The 24406-nt window shown below is 45.3% G+C and overlaps 1 protein-coding gene across 1 annotated transcript; it reads right to left on the minus strand.

The window, feature by feature from the left end:
* Positions 1-10706: 10706 nt before the first annotated feature.
* On the minus strand, positions 10707-24124 carry ankle1 (ankyrin repeat and LEM domain containing 1). Its single transcript, XM_014149859.2, has 9 exons — positions 22951-24124; positions 22398-22550; positions 21953-22058; positions 20758-20881; positions 17835-20513; positions 14720-14894; positions 14340-14502; positions 13921-14053; positions 10707-13094 (listed from the first exon to the last, which is right to left on the minus strand). The coding sequence occupies exons 1-9, from the start codon at positions 23016-23018 to the stop codon at positions 12922-12924; spliced, it is 3774 nt and encodes a 1257-aa protein (XP_014005334.2). The 5' UTR covers positions 23019-24124; the 3' UTR covers positions 10707-12921.
* Between the last annotated feature and the right edge of the window lie 282 nt (positions 24125-24406).

The following is a 24406-nucleotide window of genomic DNA, read 5'->3' on the forward strand; positions in this document are numbered from 1 at the left end:
CCTGTATATAGCCTCCACATTGACTCTGTACCGGTACCCACTGTATATAGCTTCCACATTGACTCTGTACCAGTACCCCCTGTATATAGCCTCCACATTGACTCTGTACCGGTACCCCCTGTATATAGCCTCCACATTGACTCTGTACCGGTACCCCCTGTATATAGCCTCCACATTGACTCTGTACCAGTAACCCCTGTATATAGCCTCCACATTGACTCTGTACCGGTACCCCCTGTATATAGCCTCCACATTGACTCTGTACCGGTACCCCCTGTATATAGCCTCCACATTGACTCTGTACCGGTACCTCCAGTATATAGCCTCCACATTGACTCTGTACCGGTACCTCCAGTATATAGCCTCCACATTGACTCTGTACCGGTACCTCCAGTATATAGCCTCCACATTGACTCTGTACCAGTAACCCCTGTATATAGCCTCCACATTGACTCTGTACCGGTACCTCCTGTATATAGCCTCCACATTGACTCTGTACCGGTACCTCCTGTATATAGCCTCCACATTGACTCTGTACCGGTACCTCCTGTATATAGCCTCCACATTGACTCTGTACCGGTACCTCCTGTATATAGCCCCGCTATTGTTATTTACTGCTGCTCTTTAATTATTTGTTTTTCTTATCTTACTTTTTTCAAATGTTTATTTTTTTAGGCATTATCTTAAAACTGCATCGTTGGTTAAGGGCTTGTAAGTAAGCATATCACCTGTTGTATTCGGCGCATGTGACAAATAACATTTGATATGTCCTGAAGGCAATAGCCCCACTAATCATCTTGGAGAAACAGTGCATCACACCACCCCACCTGTAGTGATTTAAAGGTATTTAGTAGACATTATATAATACATGTAGAGATAGAAGTTCTGTGAATCCATAAAGAGAATGCTACTCTACCTCACAACAAGGACGATGACAACTCAAATATTATATATACGACTTCTAACTAGTTAAGTGTGTCTGGAATTTGATTACTTTAAATTAATTTTAACATTTTGTTCTCATCTATTTTACATTTATCTAGTCCTTTTATCTTCCAGAAAATAAACACTTGAATAATATCATGAGAGAAGAATTGGTGACCCGTTTTATGCTGTTACTTATGTAAATGTAGTCCAACTTCAGATACAGTGGGGTCTGGAGCTCCCCTGTGGCTCAGTTGGTAGAGCATGGTGTTTGCAACGCCTGCATGGTGTGTGCAACGCCAGGGTTGAGGGTTCGATTCCCACGGGGGGCCAGTGCAAAAAAAAAAAAATGCATGAAGTGTATGTATTCACTACTGTAAGTCGCTCTGGATAAGAGCGTCTGATAAATGACTAAAATGTTAAAAAATTGAATTATAGGATCCCTTGATTAAAAGAATATATATAAATAGGACAGTGTAAAATAATTGAAATACTGAGCTATATGGGAATGCTCAAACAATTATATTCTTTCATACTAATACAATTGTTCAGAATTATTTTGTTTAACAAAGTAATACAAAAGAAAAGCTCCTTGAAAGATAGGGGTCAAAATTATTGGATCCCCTGTTTTCAATAGTCCAGCACCTGACCATATCACAGCCTGGAGTGGGCTAAACGGCATTGGCACTTGGATTGGAACCAATGCTGTGGTCATAAGTCTTTGGCCACGAACACCAACGGTGGGTTTGGCCTTCAAAAGAACACAATACATTAAAGCAGAAAAGAACCCCATACCTACTGTAAAATATGGTGGTGGATCTATGATGTAATGCGGCTATTTTGCTTCCACTGGTCTTGGGGGCCCTTTGTTAAGGTCAACGGCATTATAAACTTGAACAAGGACCAAGATATTTTTGTCAAAAACCTGGTTGCATGTGAATCTTCGTGCAAGATAATAACCACAAGCACACATCAAAATCCACAAAGATATGCTTGGCCATCTCATTCTCCGGACATGTGGTTTGATTTTGAAGAGGACAATCCATAAGTACAGATGAAAGATATCAAGGATGTGGTAAGATTCTGTATGGAGGACTGGTCTAAGATCCATTCCCAATGTGTTCTCCAATGTGTCATAAAACATTTTAGAAAAAGGCTCAGTTCTGTTGTTCTCTCAAGGGGGAAAATGTTTTGAGAATGTTTTTTTTTAATATATATAAAACAAAATCAGATTCTCTGACTAATTGTGTTAGTATAAAACAATATCATTTTGTATATATATATATATTTTTTACAATATAGCTCAGCATTTATATTATTTGATAGACTTTTTTTTTTGCTCATCTTTATCAAGAGATCCAATAATTCCAGACCCCACTGTTTATAACTCAAACAATACATGGGGAACACAAGATTTTGCCAATGACACAAGTTTGGGAGTGTTTCCATGCAAAGTACAATAGTAAAATAGATAACTCTATGAGGGAACTCTGACGTGGTGATATAGACACCATCAGAAGACCACTAGAGGGAACTCTGACGTGGTGATATAGACTCCATCAGAAGACCACTAGAGGGAACTCTGACGTGGTGATATAGACTCCATCAGAAGACCACTAGAGGGAACTCTGACGTGGTGATATAGACACCATCAGAAGACCACTAGAGGGAACTCTGACGTGGTGATATAGACACCATCAGAAGACCACTAGAGGGAACTCTGACGTGGTGATATAGACACCATCAGAAGACCACTAGAGGGAACTCTGACGTGGTGATATAGACACCATCAGAAGACCACTAGAGGGAACTCTGACGTGGTGATATAGACACCATCAGAAGACCACTAGAGGGAACTCTGACGTGGTGATATAGACACCATCAGAAGACCACTAGAGGGAACTCTGACGTGGTGATATAGACACCATCAGAAGACCACTAGAGGGAACTCTGACGTGGTGATATAGACACCATCAGAAGACCACTAGAGGGAACTCTGACGTGGTGATATAGACTCCATCAGAAGACCACTAGAGGGAACTCTGACGTGGTGATATAGACACCATCAGAAGACCACTAGAGGGAACTCTGACGTGGTGATATAGACACCATCAGAAGACCACTAGAGGGAACTCTGACGTGGTGATATAGACACCATCAGAAGACCACTAGAGGGAACTCTGACGTGGTGATATAGACACCATCAGAAGACCACTAGAGGGAACTCTGACGTGGTGATATAGACACCATCAGAAGACCACTAGAGGGAACTCTGACGTGGTGATATAGACTCCATCAGAAGACCACTAGAGGGAACTCTGACGTGGTGATATAGACACCATCAGAAGACCACTAGAGGGAACTCTGACGTGGTGATATAGACACCATCAGAAGACCACTAGAGGGAACTCTGACGTGGTGATATAGACACCATCAGAAGACCACTAGAGGGAACTCTGACGTGGTGATATAGACACCATCAGAAGACCACTAGAGGGAACTCTGACGTGGTGATATAGACACCATCAGAAGACCACTAGAGGGAACTCTGACGTGGTGATATAGACACCATCAGAAGACCACTAGAGGGAACTCTGACGTGGTGATATAGACTCCATCAGAAGACCACTAGAGGGAACTCTGACGTGGTGATATAGACACCATCAGAAGACCACTAGAGGGAACTCTGACGTGGTGATATAGACACCATCAGAAGACCACTAGAGGGAACTCTGACGTGGTGATATAGACACCATCAGAAGACCACTAGAGGGAACTCTGACGTGGTGATATAGACACCATCAGAAGACCACTAGAGGGAACTCTGACGTGGTGATATAGACACCATCAGAAGACCACTAGAGGGAACTCTGACGTGGTGATATAGACTCCATCAGAAGACCACTAGAGGGAACTCTGACGTGGTGATATAGACACCATCAGAAGACCACTAGAGGGAACTCTGACGTGGTGATATAGACACCATCAGAAGACCACTAGAGGGAACTCTGACGTGGTGATATAGACTCCATCAGAAGACCACTAGAGGGAACTCTGACGTGGTGATATAGACACCATCAGAAGACCACTAGAGGGAACTCTGACGTGGTGATATAGACTCCATCAGAAGACCACTAGAGGGAACTCTGACGTGGTGATATAGACACCATCAGAAGACCACTAGAGGGAACTCTGACGTGGTGATATAGACACCATCAGAAGACCACTAGAGGGAACTCTGACGTGGTGATATAGACACCATCAGAAGACCACTAGAGGGAACTCTGACGTGGTGATATAGACACCATCAGAAGACCACTAGAGGGAACTCTGACGTGGTGATATAGACACCATCAGAAGACCACTAGAGGGAACTCTGACGTGGTGATATAGACTCCATCAGAAGACCACTAGAGGGAACTCTGACGTGGTGATATAGACACCATCAGAAGACCACTAGAGGGAACTCTGACGTGGTGATATAGACACCATCAGAAGACCACTAGAGGGAACTCTGACGTGGTGATATAGACACCGTCATTGCAGGACATTCACACCACTGAGTAAAGTATGGTAAATGTGTGTACCCATTTGAAGTTTACTGCTATATTATAAAATGTTTGTTTTTTAAAGTCATTACAATACATGTATCCATATAAAGTACAGTGCATCTGTACATCTAGTCATTACATATATCTTCAGGTCCAATTACCTAACTACCATTGAAATCAAACTCTAGCTGGTTGAAGAGACTTGTACAGCAAAGCTAGCATGTCCTTCATTTAGCTTCCGAGTGGCGCAGCGGTCTAAGGCACTGCTTCTCAGTGCAAGAGGCATCACTACAGTCCCTGGTTCGAATTCAGGCTGTATCACATCCGGCCGTGATTGGGAGTCCCATAGGGCGGCGCACAATTGGCCCAGCGTCATCCAGGTTTGGCCGGGGTAGGCCGCTGTTGTAAATAAGAATTTATTCTTAACTGACTTGCCTAGTTAAATAAAAGGTAAAATTATAAACATAAAAAAAGACAATATATATTTTTTACAATTTAGAAATGATTTAAATAAAAAATATATATAAATCACTTAACAAGACTATGTGAGAATCTCTAGCATTTCCTTGCCTCCTTTTCAAAATCATTGGATGAGGTCAGAGGTCCCTCCCCTCAGAACTTCTCATCCAATGGATTTTGAGGAGGAAGCTACAGTAGAAGAGAGGATGTGAGGAATCAAGGAAATGCAATTGCCATTCTCCTATTGTTCAAATTATGCTGGAACGCAAGCAAACCTTTTACAGCCTATTGTTCAGGGCAATGCCAAATGCTGTTATAGTGAAATGTCAGGGTAAACTGAAATGAAAAGTGACAAACAGTCAATTACTTCGCTATTTTTGTTTTTATAAAAGAACATCCTTACATACAACAAAGAAAAAGCATGCTACATTGATGAAATCGTCTATAGACAGTTGAAAGATTCTGTGGATGAGATGATTGGAACACGTAAACGTTTGGGCAGTTTGACATAGCACAATCAGCATATGCATATAGCTAATGATATTGACATTTGTTTGGAAACTTCATTTTAACTATGCATTTATCATATCACTTGTTAAAAGGGAAATAGTTCAATCAAGTTTATCTGTAATTGATTTGACCGAGGTAAATAACAAAATCCTCGAAACGTGTGTAAATGTGTTTTTCCTTCCACCCAGTGTTTTGACCAGAGACATACATTGGTTGTGACAATTATTATTATTATTTTTTAATAGTTTCTTTCCTTTAGTGCTTTCATTCTGGTGGTAGACTTTATCTACAAATACATACAACATTATCAAACTACTAACAATACAAGCCTAATGGTTTTCCACTAAAGAAATACATCTATTCGCATCATATAGGGGTAGCAGGATAGCCTAGTGGTTACAGCGTTGGACTAGTCACCGCAAGGTTGCAAGTTCAAATCCCTGAGCTGAGAAGGTACAAATCTGTCGTTCTGCCCCTGAACAAGGCAGTTAACCCACTGTTCCTAGGCCGTCATTGAAAATAAGAATTTGTTCTTAACTGATTTGCCAAGGTAAATACAAAAAAAAATTTAATGGATGTACATATTAAACTAATGTTAAGTGGACAAGTTTTCTTTCTCAATTCTCCTTTCCTCGATTCATCAACGCTCTCTTCAGCTCCTTCTAAAAACGTATTGGAGAAGAAGGTCCGACAGGAGGGACCTTGAAACTTCTCTTCCAATGCGGTTGAGAAGGAGGCGAGGAGATGGGATTAGAGAAGGAGGCGAGGAGATGGGATTAGAGGAGGAGGAGGCGAGGAGATGGGATTAGAGGAGGAGGAGGCGAGGAGATGGGATTAGAGAAGGAGGCGAGGAGATGGGATTAGAGGAGGAGGCGAGGAGATGGGATTAGAGAAGGAGGCGAGGAGATGGGATTAGAGGAGGAGGCGAGGAGATGGGATTAGAGGAGGAGGAGGCGAGGAGATGGGATTAGAGGAGGAGGAGGCGAGGAGATGGGATTAGAGGAGGCGAGGAGATGGGATTAGAGAAGGAGGCGAGGAGATGGGATTAGAGAAGGAGGCGAGGAGATGGGATTACAGAAGGTGGCGCGGAGATGGGATTAGAGAAGGAGGAGGCGCGGAGATGGGATTAGAGGAGGAGGCGCGGAGATGGGATTAGAGAAGGAGGCGAGGAGATGGGATTAGAGAAGGAGGCGAGATGGGATTAGAGGAGGAGGCGAGATGGGATTAGAGGAGGACGAAGCGAGGAGATGGGATTAGAGAAGGAGGCGAGGAGATGGGATTAGAGGAGGAGGCGAGGAGATGGGATTAGAGAAGGAGGCGAGGAGATGGGATTAGAGGAGGAGGCGAGATGGGATTAGAGGAGGAGGAGGCGAGGAGATGGGATTAGAGGAGGAGGCGAGGAGATGGGATTAGAGAAGGAGGCAAGGAGATGGGATTAGAGAAGGAGGCGAGGAGATGGGATTACAGAAGGAGGCGCGGAGATGGGATTAGAGAAGGAGGAGGCGCGGAGATGGGATTAGAGGAGGAGGCGCGGAGATGGGATTAGAGGAGGAGGCGAGGAGATGGGATTAGAGAAGGAGGCGAGATGGGATTAGAGGAGGAGGCGAGATGGGATTAGAGGAGGAGGAAGCGAGGAGATGGGATTAGAGGAGGAGGCGAGGAGATGGGATTAGAGAAGGTGGCGAGGAGATGGGATTAGAGAAGGAGGTGGCGAGGAGATGGGATTAGAGGAGGAGGCGAGATGGGATTAGAGGAGGAGGAAGCGAGGAGATGGGATTAGAGGAGGAGGAGGCGAGGAGATGGGATTAGAGGAGGAGGAGGCGCGGAGATGGGATTAGAGGAGGAGGCGAGGAGATGGGATTAGAGGAGGAGGCGAGGAGATGGGATTAGAGGCGCGGAGATAGGATTAGAGGAGGCGAGGCGATGGGATTAGAGGAGGAGGAGGCACGGAGATGGGATTAGAGAAGGAGGCGAGGAGATGGGATTAGAGGAGGAGGAGGCGCGAAAATGGGATTAGAGGAGGAGGAGGCGCGGAGATGGGATTAGAGAAGGGGAGGCGAGGAGATGGGATTAGAGAAGGAGGCGAGGAGATGGGATTAGAGAAGGAGGCGAGGAGATGGGATTAGAGGAGGAGGCGAGGAGATGGGATTAGAGAAGGAGGCGAGGAGATGGGATTAGAGGAGGCGAGATGGGATTAGAGGAGGAGGAGGCGAGGAGATGGGATTAGAGGAGGAGGCGAGGAGATGGGATTAGAGAAGGAGGCGAGGAGATGGGATTACAGAAGGAGGCGAGGAGATGGGATTACAGAAGGTGGCGCGGAGATGGGATTAGAGAAGGAGGAGGCGCGGAGATGGGATTAGAGGAGGAGGCGCGGAGATGGGATTAGAGAAGGAGGCGAGGAGATGGGATTAGAGAAGGAGGCGAGATGGGATTAGAGGAGGAGGCGAGATGGGATTAGAGGAGGAGGAAGCGAGGAGATGGGATTAGAGAAGGAGGCGAGGAGATGGGATTAGAGGAGGCGGCGAGGAGATGGGATTAGAGAAGGAGGCGAGGAGATGGGATTAGAGAAGGAGGCGAGGAGATGGGATTAGAGGAGGAGGCGAGATGGGATTAGAGGAGGAGGAGGCGAGGAGATGGGATTAGAGGAGGAGGCGAGGAGATGGGATTAGAGAAGAAGGCGAGGAGATGGGATTAGAGAAGGAGGCGAGGAGATGGGATTACAGAAGGTGGCGCGGAGATGGGATTAGAGAAGGAGGAGGTGCGGAGATGGGATTAGAGGAGGAGGCGCGGAGATGGGATTAGAGAAGGAGGCGAGGAGATGGGATTAGAGAAGGAGGCGAGATGGGATTAGAGGAGGAGGCGAGATGGGATTAGAGGAGGAGGAAGCGAGGAGATGGGATTAGAGGAGGAGGCGAGGAGATGGGATTAGAGGAGGTGGCGAGGAGATGGGATTAGAGGAGGAGGCGAGGAGATGGGATTAGAGGAGGAGGCGAGGAGATGGGATTAGAGAAGGTGGCGAGGAGATGGGATTAGAGAAGGAGGTGGCGAGGAGATGGGATTAGAGGAGGAGGCGAGATGGGATTAGAGGAGGAGGAAGCGAGGAGATGGGATTAGAGGAGGAGGAGGCGCGGAGATGGGATTAGAGGAGGAGGCGAGGAGATGGGATTAGAGGAGGAGGAGGCGCGAAAATGGGATTAGAGGAGGAGGAGGCGCGAAAATGGGATTAGAGAAGGAGGCGAGGAGATGGGATTAGAGAAGGAGGCGAGGAGATGGGATTAGAGAAGGAGGCGAGGAGATGGGATTAGAGAAGGAGGCGAGGAGATGGGACTAGAGGAGGCGAGGAGATGGGATTAGAGAAGGAGGAGGCGAGGAGATGGGATTAGAGAAGGAGGCGAGGAGATGGGATTAGAGAAGGAGGCGAGGAGATGGGATTAGAGGAGGAGGCGAGGAGATGGGATTAGAGGAGGAGGCGAGGAGATGGGATTAGAGAAGGAGGCGAGGAGATGGGATTAGAGGAGGCGAGATGGGATTAGAGGAGGAGGAGGCGAGGAGATGGGATTAGAGGAGGAGGCGAGGAGATGGGATTAGAGAAGGAGGCGAGGAGATGGGATTAGAGAAGGAGGCGAGGAGATGGGATTACAGAAGGTGGCGCGGAGATGGGATTAGAGAAGGAGGAGGCGCGGAGATGGGATTAGAGGAGGAGGCGCGGAGATGGGATTAGAGAAGGAGGCGAGGAGATGGGATTAGAGGAGGAGGCGAGATGGGATTAGAGGAGGAGGCGAGATGGGATTAGAGGAGGAGGAAGCGAGGAGATGGGATTAGAGAAGGAGGCGAGGAGATGGGATTAGAGGAGGAGGCGAGGAGATGGGATTAGAGAAGGAGGCGAGGAGATGGGATTAGAGAAGGAGGCGAGGAGATGGGATTAGAGGAGGAGGCGAGATGGGATTAGAGGAGGAGGAGGCGAGGAGATGGGATTAGAGGAGGAGGCGAGGAGATGGGATTAGAGAAGAAGGCGAGGAGATGGGATTAGAGGAGGCGAGGAGATGGGATTACAGAAGGTGGCGCGGAGATGGGATTAGAGAAGGAGGAGGTGCGGAGATGGGATTAGAGGAGGAGGCGCGGAGATGGGATTAGAGAAGGAGGCGAGGAGATGGGATTAGAGAAGGAGGCGAGATGGGATTAGAGGAGGAGGCGAGATGGGATTAGAGGAGGAGGAAGCGAGGAGATGGGATTAGAGGAGGAGGCGAGGAGATGGGATTAGAGGAGGTGGCGAGGAGATGGGATTAGAGGAGGAGGCGAGGAGATGGGATTAGAGGAGGAGGCGAGGAGATGGGATTAGAGAAGGTGGCGAGGAGATGGGATTAGAGAAGGAGGTGGCGAGGAGATGGGATTAGAGGAGGAGGCGAGATGGGATTAGAGGAGGAGGAAGCGAGGAGATGGGATTAGAGGAGGAGGAGGCGCGGAGATGGGATTAGAGGAGGAGGCGAGGAGATGGGATTAGAGGAGGAGGCGAGGAGATGGGATTAGAGGCGCGGAGATGGGATTAGAGGAGGCGAGGCGATGGGATTAGAGGAGGAGGAGGCACAGAGATGGGATTAGAGAAGGAGGCGAGGAGATGGGATTAGAGGAGGAGGAGGCGCGAAAATGGGATTAGAGGAGGAGGAGGCGCGGAGATGGGATTAGAGAAGGAGGCGAGGAGATGGGATTAGAGGAGGCGAGGAGATGGGATTAGAGAAGGAGGCGAGGAGATGGGATTAGAGAAGGAGGCGAGGAGATGGGACTAGAGGAGGCGAGGAGATGGGATTAGAGAAGGAGGCGAGGAGATGGGATTAGAGAAGGAGGCGAGGAGATGGGATTAGAGAAGGAGGCGAGGAGATGGGACTAGAGGAGGCGAGGAGATGGGACTAGAGGAGGCGAGGAGATGGGATTAGAGGAGGCAAGGAGATGGGATTAGAGGAGGAGGCGAGGAGATGGGACTAGAGGAGGCGAGGAGATGGGACTAGAGGAGGCGAGGAGATGGGATTAGAGGAGGCAAGGAGATGGGATTAGAGGAGGCAAGGAGATGGGAGAACTGACAGAAAGGTGAAATGACAACCATTAGAGCTCCAAGGTGAATCTGGTTGAGGAGCCTAGGTATGACATGGTCACAAAAATGTATAGAAAAATAACCTATATCTTGGTCCCGTGTTCCAACAAGCAAATCTCTTCTACATCAATAAGTAAAACATTTGCACTTTAAAAGGTCCAGTATAGCCAAAAATGTGGTTTTTCCTGTGTTTTATTAAATTCCCACACTATGAGCTTGAAATAATATTATGACAATGCCCTTTTAGTATTAGAGCTGTTTGAAATGACAGCCTGATGTGGTGGGAAGGAGTTTGTCTTCCACGGTGACATCACCAGGCAGTAAATCTGGTAATAGATCAATAAGAAAGAGTTGTAAACCGCTCTGCCAACAGTTCATTCTCAGTATTCCTCTCCCTAGACAGCCCAATTCAAATCCTTGCTTTGCGAGGAAGCTATTTTTTTTACCATTTTAATTTAAAGCAATGACAGTAAGGTACTTAAAAGGGAAACTCCACCCCAAAAATATTTTGGTATTTCTTTCATTAGTCTATTGTTGATTTAGTCCCAAAATGTTTTGCATGTCAGCAATCAAGTTTAAAATATAACTTTCAAAATATAGAAATACAGCCGGTATTATGCATTTAGCATCATACTGTATGCTGCAAAACGCATCATAAGATGTAAAATGCATCATACCAGCTGTATTTCTGTAAATCAACAACGGACTAATGAAAAACACACCAAAAATAGTTTCGGGTGGCATTTTCTTTTAATTGTTATTATATTAAATGATTGACATTTGTTTGGAAACTTCATTTTAACTATGCATTTATCATATCACCTGGTAAAGTGAAATAGTTCAAATCGAGTTTCTGTAATTGATTTGACCGAGGTAAAAAAACAAAACAATGAAATCCTGCTGAATGAATCGCCAAACAAATAATTCATATATCTGACAAAACAGAAACAGTAAGTAACACTTCATTCCTCAAAATGTGTGTGAATGGGATTTGCTTCCACCCAATGTTTTGACCATAGACCTACATTGGTTTTGACAATGTTTTTTTAATATTTTTAACAAAATACTTTTTCCTTTGTAGAGCTTTCATTCTGGTGGTAGACTATCTACAATCACATACAAAATCATCAAACTACTAACAATACAAGCCTAATGGTTTTCTGCTAAAGAAATACATCTATTTGCATCATATTTAATGGACGTACATATTTAACTGATGCTAAGGTAAGTGGACAAGCTTTCCTTATCAGTCTTTCTTCCAATGACTCATTCTGTCTCTTTCTCAATTCATCTTTCCTCACATTGTCTCTCCTCGGCTCATTCTAAAAACGTATTGGAGAAGGAGGCGAGGAGATGGGATTAGAGGAGGAGGCGAGGAGATGGGATTAGAGGAGGAGGCGAGGAGATGGGATTAGAGGTGGAGGCGCGGAGATGGGATTAGAGGAGGAGGAGGAGGCGCAGAGATGGGATTAGAGAAGGAGGCGAGGAGATGGGATTAGAGAAGGAGGCGAGGAGATGGGATTAGAGAAGGAGGCGAGGAGATGGGACTAGAGGAGGCGAGGAGATGGGATTAGAGAAGGAGGCGAGGAGATGGGATTAGAGAAGGAGGCGAGGAGATGGGATTAGAGGAGGAGGCGAGGAGATGGGATTAGAGGAGGCAAGGAGATGGGACTAGAGGAGGCAAGGAGATGGGATTAGAGGAGGCAAGGAGATGGGAGAACTGACAGAAAGGTGAAATGACAACCATTAGAGCTCCAAGGTGAATCTGGTTGAGGAGCCTAGGTATGACATGGTCACAAAAATGTATAGAAAAATAACCTATATCTTGGTCCCGTGTTCCAACAAGCCAATCTCTTCTACATCAATAAGTAAAACATTTACACTTTAAAAGGCCCAGTACAGCCAAAAATGTGGTTTTTCCTGTGTTTTATTAAATTCCCACACTATGAGCTTGAAATAATATTGTGAAAATTATGATAATGCTCTTTTAGTGTAAGAGCTGTTTGAAACGACCGCCTGAAATGTCAGCCTGTTTTGGTGGGATGGAGTTTTGGCCTGCCTGGTAACATTAACAGGCTGTAAATTAGTACATTTTCAAATGTCCCCACTCAGACCACTCCTAGACAGTCCTATCAAAATTCTTGCTTGAGAAATTGCTTTGTCTAAGAAGCTATTTTTGTTCCTTTTTAATCATTTTAATTGAAAACCAAATCACAATAAAGGTACTTAATTGTTACTCAGAAATGATTTGACATTGAGATAAAAAAAAACAGCTGCATTGGACCTTTAAGCCCAAGTTTTGTCTGAATGGAGCAAACTAGTCAACACCTTGTTCAATAAACACTTTCATTTTCTGTTGGTGCAGTACCCAACTCTACCCACTGGGGGTCACTACTGTCCCACCCTGATATCAGGAGGTCTGAGCTGCCTCTCTCCCTCAGCCAGGAAGATCTGCATGGCCCTGTAGAGCAGGTGCACCCCCAGCTCCCTCTTCCTCTTCAACTGCCACATGGACACCACACCGTAGTAATCTCCTCGCTTCTGGTTGGTCAGCATCTTCAACCCTGCAATGGGAAGGTTTCTTTAGTTCAAACTCTTTATCTTTATATCGTTGCATTCATTTTAGTTTCGTATATAGGCAAGACTTTGATTTTATTTTTTAAACAATTCGTACGATAAAAATAAAAAACTTTAAAATGAGACTCAAAATGATACATTAGAAAGAAATGAGGGATTTTTTTGTTGTTGCCCTAAACACTTAAAATTGTCATGTAGTTCAGGATGCAGATCAAATCTCAAGACATCATCTTAACATTATATATATTTTTAAATGTAACCTTTATTTAACAAGGCAAGTCAGTTAATAAACAATGACGGCCTACACCAACCATACCCGGATGACGCTAGGCCAATTGTGCGGCACCCTATGGGACTCCAAATCACGTCCGGCTGTGATACAGCCTGGATTGGAAACAGGGTCTGTAGCACTGAGATGCAGTGTCTTAGACCACTGTGATTCAGCGTGGAATGGAACCAGGGTCTGTAGTACTGAGATGCAGTGTCTTAGACCACTGTGATTCAGCGTGGAATGGAACCAGGGTCTGTAGTACTGAGATGCAGTGTGTTAGACCGCTGCGCCACTTGGGACCCACAGAACATAGAAGTACAACCAGGCTACATAGGATGTTTTCCTCTCCTCGTCTCCCTTTCTCCATCTTCACTGACCGTTACGAACTACACCAGTGAAAGGAAATGTCTGAAAGGCATCCTCAATATCGACTTGTTTTATAACCTGTATTTTCAGATGAGTAAAAAAAAAAAGAAACCAAAAAAAGGACAGGAGGATAAGTCACTTTAGACTGGACCCAAAATAAAAGAATGGTCACTCACCAATGGCGTCCACCATGACGGCCTCACGCGTGTAGGCCTCCACAGGGATGACGTTCTGGAAGCAGTGCAGAGAGATCACCCCCTGCTCGGCTTTCCAAACCTGGAGGATGTGCTGCACTTTGGAGCACAGTTTCTGTCCCCCCAAAAAACAGGAGGAACGATATGGACGTTAACATATTAATGTGGACCACATCCCATTTCACATGACTTTACACTTAGCCATTTATATTACATTTGAACTTTGGTAGCCATTGTTGTTTGTCAAGACAAAATAACCCAATTCCCCCCCCCCACTGCACCAATACTGTATTTTACAATACAACCAACCGACAGGAGAAAGCACATAAGCCCTAGAACAAGAGAAACACAACAAAATGGCTACCAAAAGTTCAAATGTAGTTAAAGAAAGTGACTCCAACCTTAGAAGTCTTATCTCCTCGGTGGTAATCTAGAGCCTCGTACAGATGACTGTAGGGTCGGGAGCGCTTGCCCTTTCCCACGTAGAATATAGCACTGATGAAGGTCTGGAAACAATCCATAGGGCTCATGGAATGACTCCGATACGGTAGGTTCTTTGTTACTCTGATGCAGTAAAAAAAAAAAAAATGGCCGGAAGAGGAACATAGATAATGAAATGAAGTTGTTTAAAAAATGACCCAGGCTCAATATCAAAAATCGCCTATCTGCAATGAATTTCACCCCATTGGGAGGAGAAGGTCCAGGGTTATTATTCTCTGGTGAGAGGATGCAAAGGAAAGATTCATTTAGGCATTGGAAAAGCCAAACGATTACAACTGACCTGGGGTCCAGTAGCAGGTAGTTGAAGCTGGACTTGATGACGCCTTCCCGCCACTTCCTGTTCTGATCTGGTTGGTCGAACTGCTGGCACAGCGCCAGCTCGTCGTCCTGGCAGTCGGGCAGCACAAACGTCCGCAGGGCTACACACAGCTCTGGACTGTATCCCTGCGCAGGACCTAAAACAGACATAGCTCAGTCAGTCACCACAGTAAAAAAGAAAAAAGAGGAGCATTTTCATAAGTACTAATAGTTAATTGGATAATCTTTCAAAAGGGTAACTAACCCAGGGATGTAGTGGTGAAAAATCAGAAGGTGGGTAAACACTGAACACCTGACTGGGTGTAGGTAACCAACCACTTTATGCTAACAACTAACTTGCACCAAGTCTGGAATCAACAGGACCCTTAACATCTTCTTCCCTCAATCCAGAGGACTGCTAAATAGTTAACCAAATAGCTACCTGGACTATCTGCATTGACCCACTAACTTTTTTGACACAGCGCATACGCTGCTGTTACAGTTTATTATCCATCCCATTGACTAGTCACGTTATCCCTACCTACAGTATATACACTACATCACTAAAAGTATGTGGACACCTGCTTGTCAAACATCTCATTACAAAATCATAGGCATTAATATGCTGTGAGTCCCACGTTTACTGCTATAACAGCCTCCACTCTTCTGGGAAGGCTTTCCACTAGATGTTGGAACATTGTTGCAGGGGACTTGCTTCCATTCAGCCACAAGAGTATTACTGAGGTCGGGCACTGATTTTGGGGCGATTAGGCCTGGTTCGCAGTCGGCGTTCCAATTCATCCCAAAGGTATTCAAATGGAGTTGAGGTCAGGGCTCTGTGCGGGCCAGTGAAGTTCTTCCACACCGATCTCGACAAACCATTTCTGTATGGACCTCTCTTTGTGCACGGGGGCATTGTCATGCTAAAACTGGAAAGGGCCTTTCCCAAACTGTTGCCACTGAGTTGGAAGCACAGAATCGTCTAGAATGTCATTGTATGCTGTAGCGTTAAGATTGCCTTTCACTGGAACTAAAGGGCCTAGACCGAACCATGAAAAACAGCCCCAGACCATTATTCCTCCTCCACCAAACCTTACTGTTGACACTGTGCATTCGGACAGGTAGCGTTCTCCTGGCAACCGCCAAATACAGATTAGTCAGTCAGACTGCCAGATGGTGAAGCGTGATTCATCACTCCAGAGAACTCGTTTCCATTGCTCCAGAGTCCAACGGCGGTGAGCTTTATACTACTCCAGCCGACGCTTGGCATGGCGCATTGAGGATCTTAGGCTTGTGTGCAGCTGCTCAGCCATGGAAACCCATTCCATGAAGCTCCCAACAAACAGTTATTGTGCTAACATTACTTCCAGAGTCAGTTTGGAACTCGGTAGTGAGTTTTGCAACCGAGTACAGGCGATTTTCACAAGCTACACGCTTCAGGACTCGGTGGTTCCGTTCTGTGAGCTTGTGTGTCCTACCACATCGCGTCTGTGCCGCTGTTGCTCCTAGACGTTTCCACTTCACAATAACAGCACTTACAGTTGACCGGGGGCAGCTCCAGCAGGGCAGAAATTTGACGAACTGACTTGTTGGAAAGGTGTCATCTTATGATGGTCCTATGTTGAAAGTCACTGCGCTCTTTAGTAAGGCCATTCTACTGCCAATGTTTGTCTGTGGAGATTGCATGGCTGTGTGCTCGATTTTACACACCTGTCAGCAACAGGTATGGCTTAAATAGCCAAATCTAATTTGAAGGGGTGTCCACATACTTTTGTATATATAGTGCATCTACCTCAATTACCTCGTACCCCTGCACATGGACTCAGTACTGGTACCCCATGTATATAGACATGTTATTACCTGGTACTCTGTGTATATTTAGCCATGTTATTACCTGGTACTCTGTGTATATTTAGCCATGTTATTACCTGGTACTCTGTGTATATTTAGCCATGTTATTACCTGGTACTCTGTGTATATTTAGCCATGTTATTACCTGGTACTCTGCGTATATTTAGCCATGTTATTACCTGGTACTCTGTGTATATTTAGCCATGTTATTACCTGGTACTCTGTGTATATAGCCATGTTATTACCTGGTACTCTGTGTATATAGCCATGTTATTACCTGGTACTCTGTGTATATAACCATGTTATTACCTGGTACTCTGTGTATATAGCCATGTTATTACCTGGTACTCTGTGTATATAGCCATGTTATTACCTGGTGCTCTGTGTATATAGCCATGTTATTACCTGGTACTCTGTGTATATAGCCATGTTATTACCTGGTACTCTGTGTATATAGCCATGTTATTACCTGGTACTCTGTGTATATAGCCATGTTATTACCTGGTACTCTGTGTATATAGCCATGTTATTACCTGGTACTCTGTGTATATAGCCATGTTATTACCTGGTACTCTGTGTATTTAGCCATGTTATCGTTACTCATTGTGTATTTATTACTACGTGATAGAATTGAAAAGTAATATCTCTCTCTGCATTGTTGGGGAAGAGCCCATAAGTAAGCTCTGTTACTCACTCTCACTGTTAAGGCGTCCTCATGCTTCCCACCCGAAACAGTTCGTGGGCTTCGGCAAGGATTTTTTCGGTGGTTCGTGTGCACAAACATTTTTCTTGAGGTGAGCCAAATTCGGTAGCTGAAGTCTATGCCCCTTCGTCTGCGTTTGGTCAACAGTAGAGATTTTTGTTGCCATTCAATGAAGCAGGAATCATTTTATTTCAGAAATACTGAACCAAACATCTTTGATATAAAATTGCGAGACTAAGATGTCCTCGACAAAAACGTTAAAATTAATGACAGATTTCTTGAGTTATCTTAGATTCTGACTGTTTTGAGGAAGTGTATACTGGCTACGGTGTCTCAAAACGGACAAACAATACTATTGACATTTTCTTCTTGTTTTTCAAGTGAAGGTATTAGCACACACTCGTTCGGTTCGTCTACATGTGACGGATAAAATGTTATTTGCATTATCAACAGTGTTTACCCCCTCATTTACATCTCTGATCTAACTTTAATGACGTCATCATGAAATTTGATTGAAAGTTAACACAACTGAAAGGAACATTACCTTGGGGTTGGTCCGGCAGTTGTTGTTGAGCGGCCGGCTCGAGCAACAGCCGCCTTAGCCTCTGCATGTACACTGGCCGGGTGCGGTTACTTATGGGTCCCGGACTCTCTCCCATCTCCACAAGCCTGCGTCTCAGCTCCTTGTCCGTCAGGCATTTGGTCTCTGACCACTCCTGAGCCACCACGGGCTCCTGGTTCTCCTTCCCTTTGGCCACCGTTCCTCCACTGCCCTGCAGGGAGCGCCAGTCGTACAGCACTGTGTCCTCGCTGCTGGACGTGCTCATGCTGGAGCTGAGTGAGGTGTTGGCCGCAGGTGGGACGTGTGTCTCGATCAGTTCGTGACCCTGCTCCGTGTCCGTGTAGAGGTACTCCACCGGTTCCTCCAGGTCTGGTATTAGAGGACGTCCGCCTGGGGTGTAGGAGAGGCTGGCCAGCCGCTGGGGCTTGTGGAAGCGGGAGAGTCGACTCATGCTGTAGCGCGGGGTAGTGCCTGGGGTCGACGGGGGCTGATCTCTTTTTGGAGAGAAGTAACTGGAGCTGGATGAAGATGGAGTCTGGGAACTTGACAAAGATGAACTTGAGTCGGCCTCCTCTGTGGTCCAGGATTCCTCCACTCTTGGCCCAAAGCCACCAACTGTCCCCTCCTTGGTCACTGCATCACTGGAGCTGGACAAATCGTCGGTTAGAAATTCTCCACCTTCAAGAAGGTCTTTTCTCAGATAAGTGGGTAAAGGCTCTCTGTGAGGATTTTTTAAAAAGTAACGATCCAGTAGAGAGAATTTGTCAGTTAAACTTGGAGTTCTGATGACTGTGTCAGCCATGGTTCTAGAGACGAGGGTGTCCGCTTGGCTGGCACTGATACAAGAACCCTGACCTCTGTCGTCCTTGGCGATGATGAGGGTGTCCGCTTGGCTGGCACTAACACAAGAACCCTGACCTCTGTCGTCCTTGGCGATGATGAGGGTGTCCGCTTGGCTGGCACTAACACAAGAACCCTGACCTCTGTCGTCCTTGGCGATGATGAGGGTGTCCGCTTGGCTGGCACTAACACAAGAACCCTGACCTCTGTCGTCCTTAGCGATGATGAGGGTGTCTGCTTGGCTGGCACTGACATATGACCCTTGATCTCTGAGAGTGCTATATTGAGGCTCTTGGCTCTCATAGATGACAAATGAGTCCCCAGAAGTACTACCTGTCCTGTTTCCAGAAATGACTGGGGTGCGACTACGACCGCATGGCGTGTCGTAAAAGACGTTGTCGCTGCCTTGCGACTTGATGTTTTGGCGGCGTGTGCGTGTTGGCGTAGGCAAGGTCTGCTCAAACAGCGAGGAGGTGGAGAGGAGGCTCTCGGGGGTCTTGCTGCTAATTACCGAGCAGCGACTCAGCCGCGAGTGCGTCCTACCAGTGACAAAGGGACTTGGGGTCAGAGGCAGGTCCTCCTCCAATGCTGGAGTAGAACCAGGTCTGGGAGTGCATTCAGTTGGTCTGGGAGTGCATTCAGTCGGTCTGGGAGTGCATTCAGTCGGTCTTGTTGACAACTCTTCACCATTACCCGCTGAGACAGCATCTGGATATATCTCTTCACAACCTGGACCTTTGGTTGGAGATATTTTGTCAGTCAATGTAAGGTTATGTACCATGCCTGGTAGTTCTTCCATGGCTGGTTTTGACCTCTTTGAGCTATTGGGAGTTTCATCAGTATCTACATTGTTAGTGTTCATTGGATTTTGTGTGTGTTTGTCATCTTCGACACCTCTGCTTTTCACTTTACGCTCCTCTTCAGAGGGTGAGACCCACCTGGGGGACGCCTCCAGGGTTGTAATGTAATGGTCACTATCACAGCTGCTGTACCTACTAGTTCCGCTGCTACTGCTGCCGCTAGCAGAGCCACATAATGCTCGTTCAGGGACCTTCACTTCTTCTACCTGGTTCTCAATGACTTCTCCGTTCTCTTCCTCAAATGGGAAGTGTCCAACAACAGTTTTTTCCATGTCAATCTCAGTGCACTCATTATTATCCTTGGAGAATACAAACACATGTTCAGGGGACGTGACGTCGATCCCCTGGTGATGTAGGACGGTGGCCGTGCGCTCTGGATCCAGGAACTCAGAGTATTCCGAGAAGTCGAGAGTACAGTCTTTAGAGTAGGCAATACCCTGACCCCCTGGCTCCTGCCTCAGAGATTTTGAACTAAAAACAGGGAAGTATTCGTCCACTTCCTCTCTGAAGCTCACACTCTTGCGGCTCGTGCGTCGTGAAAAGCAAGGAGGGAGGAGGTCCAACTGAGAAGGAGAGAGTCTGTTCCCGGTTGCGGGCGGATGCAGCGCACTGCAGTCAGTGAGTGGTACGTCCTCTTGAAGTACAGGAAGTGCGGCTCTAGGACCTGCGACGGACATACGAGTGCTGGATAACATTGACGGAGGCTCCCAGTCAGAGTCCATTTCCCACTCATTGGTGTGGCGCACCTCAGGGTTAGATTTATAATCAGACGCCCCTGAATGGGATCCTCCTCTCCAACTGTGCCTGTTACTAATAGCAGACAATTCAAAGAATGAGGTCTGACGCGTGCTACTCAGTGGGCCCTCCCCAAAGTCACTCAGCAAGGACATGCTGTGAGAGATAACGCTGCAGTCTTCGGAGTCAGTGTAGCTTGACGCGTCACCTTGGCCATTGTAAACAGCTGCAGGAAATAGAAAAGGACAAAGTAATTAGACTCTTTAGAAATCAGACAATTATAACAACATATGCCATTTTTCATACGCTTTTATCCAACACATCTTACAACAGTCAGTCTGTGACCCAAGGGAATTGAACCCATGACCCGGGGCGTCACCAGGGCCTTGCTCTTACCAATCGAGCCGCACAGTGACGCGTCACAGAGTTTGCAATGTGATGCATCACAAATGGTCTAGACAATGTCTTACAGTATTGGAATTGAGGCAGATCTTCCTCCTCTGTGTCCAAGGATTGAGACTGGTACTCCTGAAGGAGGTGGGCACATCTGCTGTTGTCCTGTTGTTGTGCCAGATCACCTGGTTTGTTCCCTTCCTGACGAGAGCAATGAGACAACATAAGGAGTAGGTGAGGCTGATTGCCGTACTGGAAATGAGGTTATGAAGAAGGAAAAAGTGGTGATTGTTTCAAAATCTGGAGGGGGAAAAAAGTAGATATTGTCCAGTGTTTAATTTCCTGGTAATATAGTGAGACTCAGATTTGTATAATGCTTTGAAGATGTACAAACTGTTATTCTGTAACAAACTTTGCATCTGCACTGTTCTTCAAGTAAATGTATTTTTTTTGCAAAAATGTTCAGTGGAAATTGGTAAAAATAGCCATTTTTTCATGGAGTTGTATGGTTTAACTTTGTCCTTCATTGTTTTTGTAGTTTTTTTACATACATTTTAAAGTGAAAAATCTCACTATGTTACCGTGGAATTGCCCTGTAATAATGACCACCACACCAAAACAACTCAAAGTAGGCTAGAGAGAGACAGAGAGAGACAGGGAGAGACAGAGAGAGACAGGGAGAGACAGGGAGAGACAGGGAGAGACAGGGAGAGACAGGGAGAGACAGAGAGAGAGACAGAGAGAGACAGGGAGAGACAGAGAGAGACAGAGAGAGACAGAGAGAGACAGAGAGAGACAGGGAGAGACAGGGAGAGACAGAGAGAGACAGAGAGAGAGACAGAGAGAGACAGAGAGAGACAGGGAGAGACAGGGAGAGACAGAGAGAGAGACAGAGAGAGACAGAGAGAGACAGGGAGAGACAGAGAGAGAGAGACAGAGAGAGACAGAGAGAGAGACAGAGAGAGACAGAGAGAGACAGAGAGAGACAGGGAGAGACAGAGAGAGACAGAGAGAGACAGAGAGAGACAGAGAGAGACAGAGAGAGACAGGGAGAGACAGAGAGAGTTGATTGATGTTGTTTTACAGAACACTGTACAGAAGAACAAAGTTAATATGTAAATTAAACCCTCCTTTGCTCCTCCTGCTTTCTTGCTGCAATTGTGACTACTCACAGGTCTTACAGTAACGTAACTCAGACATACCGTTGCCTACATTTTAAACATAAGTGCAAAAAAGCTGAGTGAAATCAGACTCAAATGTAACCTCTCCCACCTGATCCTTTAAGTTTGCGTTCCCTCCATTCTTTAATAGCAGTTTGAGATTCTGATAGCAACCCCATAATGCTGTTATGTGCAGGGGTGTCAAGCCATCCGAAGACCTGGATGGGAGAAGAAGAAAAAAAAAGCGAATTTGATGCAAAGCTTTTGCTGCATGCATGTTTATGACATGTTATAAGCATGTAATGGAGCCGACAGACATGTCAGCTCTGATTCTAGCTCACAAGCATTTCGCTACACCCGCAATAACATCTGCTAAATATGCTAAATATGTGACCACTAAAATTTGATGTGATTCATATTATAGCCATGTCGCAAGATGTACGGAATGTCTAGCTATACAACATAATGGCAAGCAACATGTTCTGCTCATTGGAAAAACAGTAGATAAGATTGTTTTACAGTAGAGCCTATTTAGTTGAATTTAGGTCTACCAGTACCTGACGTTTGGGTCTGCCCCATGTTGTAGAATTAACTTTAGGCAACGTATACTTTTCTCAGTCTCTTTGCCAACTGCCAAATGCAAGGCAGCAACACCTTTGCTTCCGACTAGATTGGGATTTGCTCCTTGGGCGAGAAGAATCTGCACGGTTCTAAAATAATGTTCAGAAAATAGTCATGTTATTGGTTTTGTCATACGTAGTGTTAAAATTGCATGTACGTAAAATGTATTAAAATTGGTATAAACTTTACAGACAACAAGGTGAAGTTAAATAGCACAGAACTAAATAGTTAAACTAGCCCTGTTGTTATCTAACTAACTATAATTAGTTACGTTAGATAGTTAACGTTACCTTCTGTACAGTAGCACATATTATGATCCCCTTGCATCTGTTATTCTAGTATCTCTGGCCCTTCTCATAACTCCAATGATACATGCTTGCCATAGCCTGGAAATGATGAAGCTACTAACTACTAACGTTAAAGTAGCACAGATGGAAACTCTTTGGTAGTAACGTTAGTTAGTTAGGTAAAGAGATGACAGCACATTACCTTGGTTCTCCATCATTCACAGCTTTGCACAGCTGTGTTGCCAGACTTGTCTTGCTTCGATGCTGCATGACTAGCGTACTTTTGTAATATGTCGTCTGGTCATCAAAGCCATTACCTTTACTACCGAACTATAAGCAATTTAATTGAGATTGATCGGCTTCGTCTATTTATTTATGTATTGCAATTTTGATAAACACAAATAGACATTTCATCTTGCATTTCCTTTGTCGGTTTATTGTGTTGAAGTTCCCTCCAAGTTGATAAACCCCGCCTAGCTCGTATTGTTCTTGTCCGTTTCCGGCAGGCTCGATGCAGCACTGCGTTTCGCTGCCTTTCTCAGGTCGGAGTGCGAATTACACATTTAAATAGCTAATAACTTCACAATCCTAGTTGCAGGCCGGAGGATAGAAACCACAACAATTTCCTTGCTATTTCGTTATGCCTGTCATTTGAGACCATAATTGTTACATGCGAAAATGTGGTGACAACCAACTCAGCCATCTCCCAGAAAAATGTCCTCCTATCCTCAGTATACCGCCTGCAATATAACAGGACATGCTTTCACAATCTGTACCTCAACACATTGCTCACTCTTCCCATCTGGGTTTCCCCCACTAACCCACATCACTATCCACTATGACCCCGTATCAGCCTATTTTGCACAGAGGTCCAATATCCCGCCTACAACTAATACTGATTGGTTTAATCTGTCAGCATTCGGACCAATTAGACTTTACCATCAAAACTGGGTAGCAGGTATGTTTTATTTAACCTTTATTTAACGAGGCAAGTCAGTTATTAAGAACAAATACTTATTTTCAATGACGGCCTAGGAACAGCGGGTTAACTGCCTTGTTCAGGGGCAATGACTTTTACCTTGTCAACTCTGGGATTCATCTTGCAACCTTTCGGTTATGGGGTGCATCTCAATGAAGTAAACAGGAATCCTTTCCTTGTTTCGTTAGTTAGGAGTTATTCCTAAATATTCTTTCACCATGTATTCATTTAACTAGATATAGATCAGTCAATATTTATTTAGCTAGATATTGATCAGTCAATATTTATTTAGCTAGATATTGATCAGGGAAGGATATGAGACCAGAGTACAGGCCACTTTATGTAATCAATTATGAAATCTATGGCTACATTTCAATAGTTTTGTTTTTACAGTTCCTTTCCTTTATCACAGCGTTTCCAAAACTCGATCCCTGGGACCTCAAGGGGTTTTTGGTTTTTGCCCTTACACTACACAGATGCTTCAAATGATCAAAGCTTGATGATTAGTTGATTATTTGAATCAGCTGTGTAGCGCTATGGCAAAAAATAAATAAACTTGGGTTCCCTAGGACTGAGTTTGGGAAAGCCTGTTTCATCCCGTCCTTTTTCAATAATCAATCAGCACATAATCTACTCTAAAGAAATACCTGGCTACATGTATTTAAAACTTTTCATTCTA

The sequence above is a fragment of the Salmo salar genome, chromosome ssa16 (genome assembly GCF_905237065.1).
Source record: "Salmo salar chromosome ssa16, Ssal_v3.1, whole genome shotgun sequence".
Classification (NCBI taxonomy): domain Eukaryota; kingdom Metazoa; phylum Chordata; class Actinopteri; order Salmoniformes; family Salmonidae; genus Salmo; species Salmo salar.

Excerpts from the sequence above, each read along its gene's own strand:
- ankle1 (XM_014149859.2), bottom strand. The coding sequence starts at position 23,018 with ATGCAGCATCGAAGCAAGACAAGTCTGGCAACACAGCTGTGCAAAGCT. Across the intron at positions 14,503-14,719 it reads TACCTGCTACTGGACCCCAG|AGTAACAAAGAACCTACCGT; the intron begins GTCAGTTGTAAT and ends TTACTGCATCAG. Across the intron at positions 14,054-14,339 it reads GAGGAGATAAGACTTCTAAG|AAACTGTGCTCCAAAGTGCA; the intron begins GTTGGAGTCACT and ends TTGGGGGGACAG.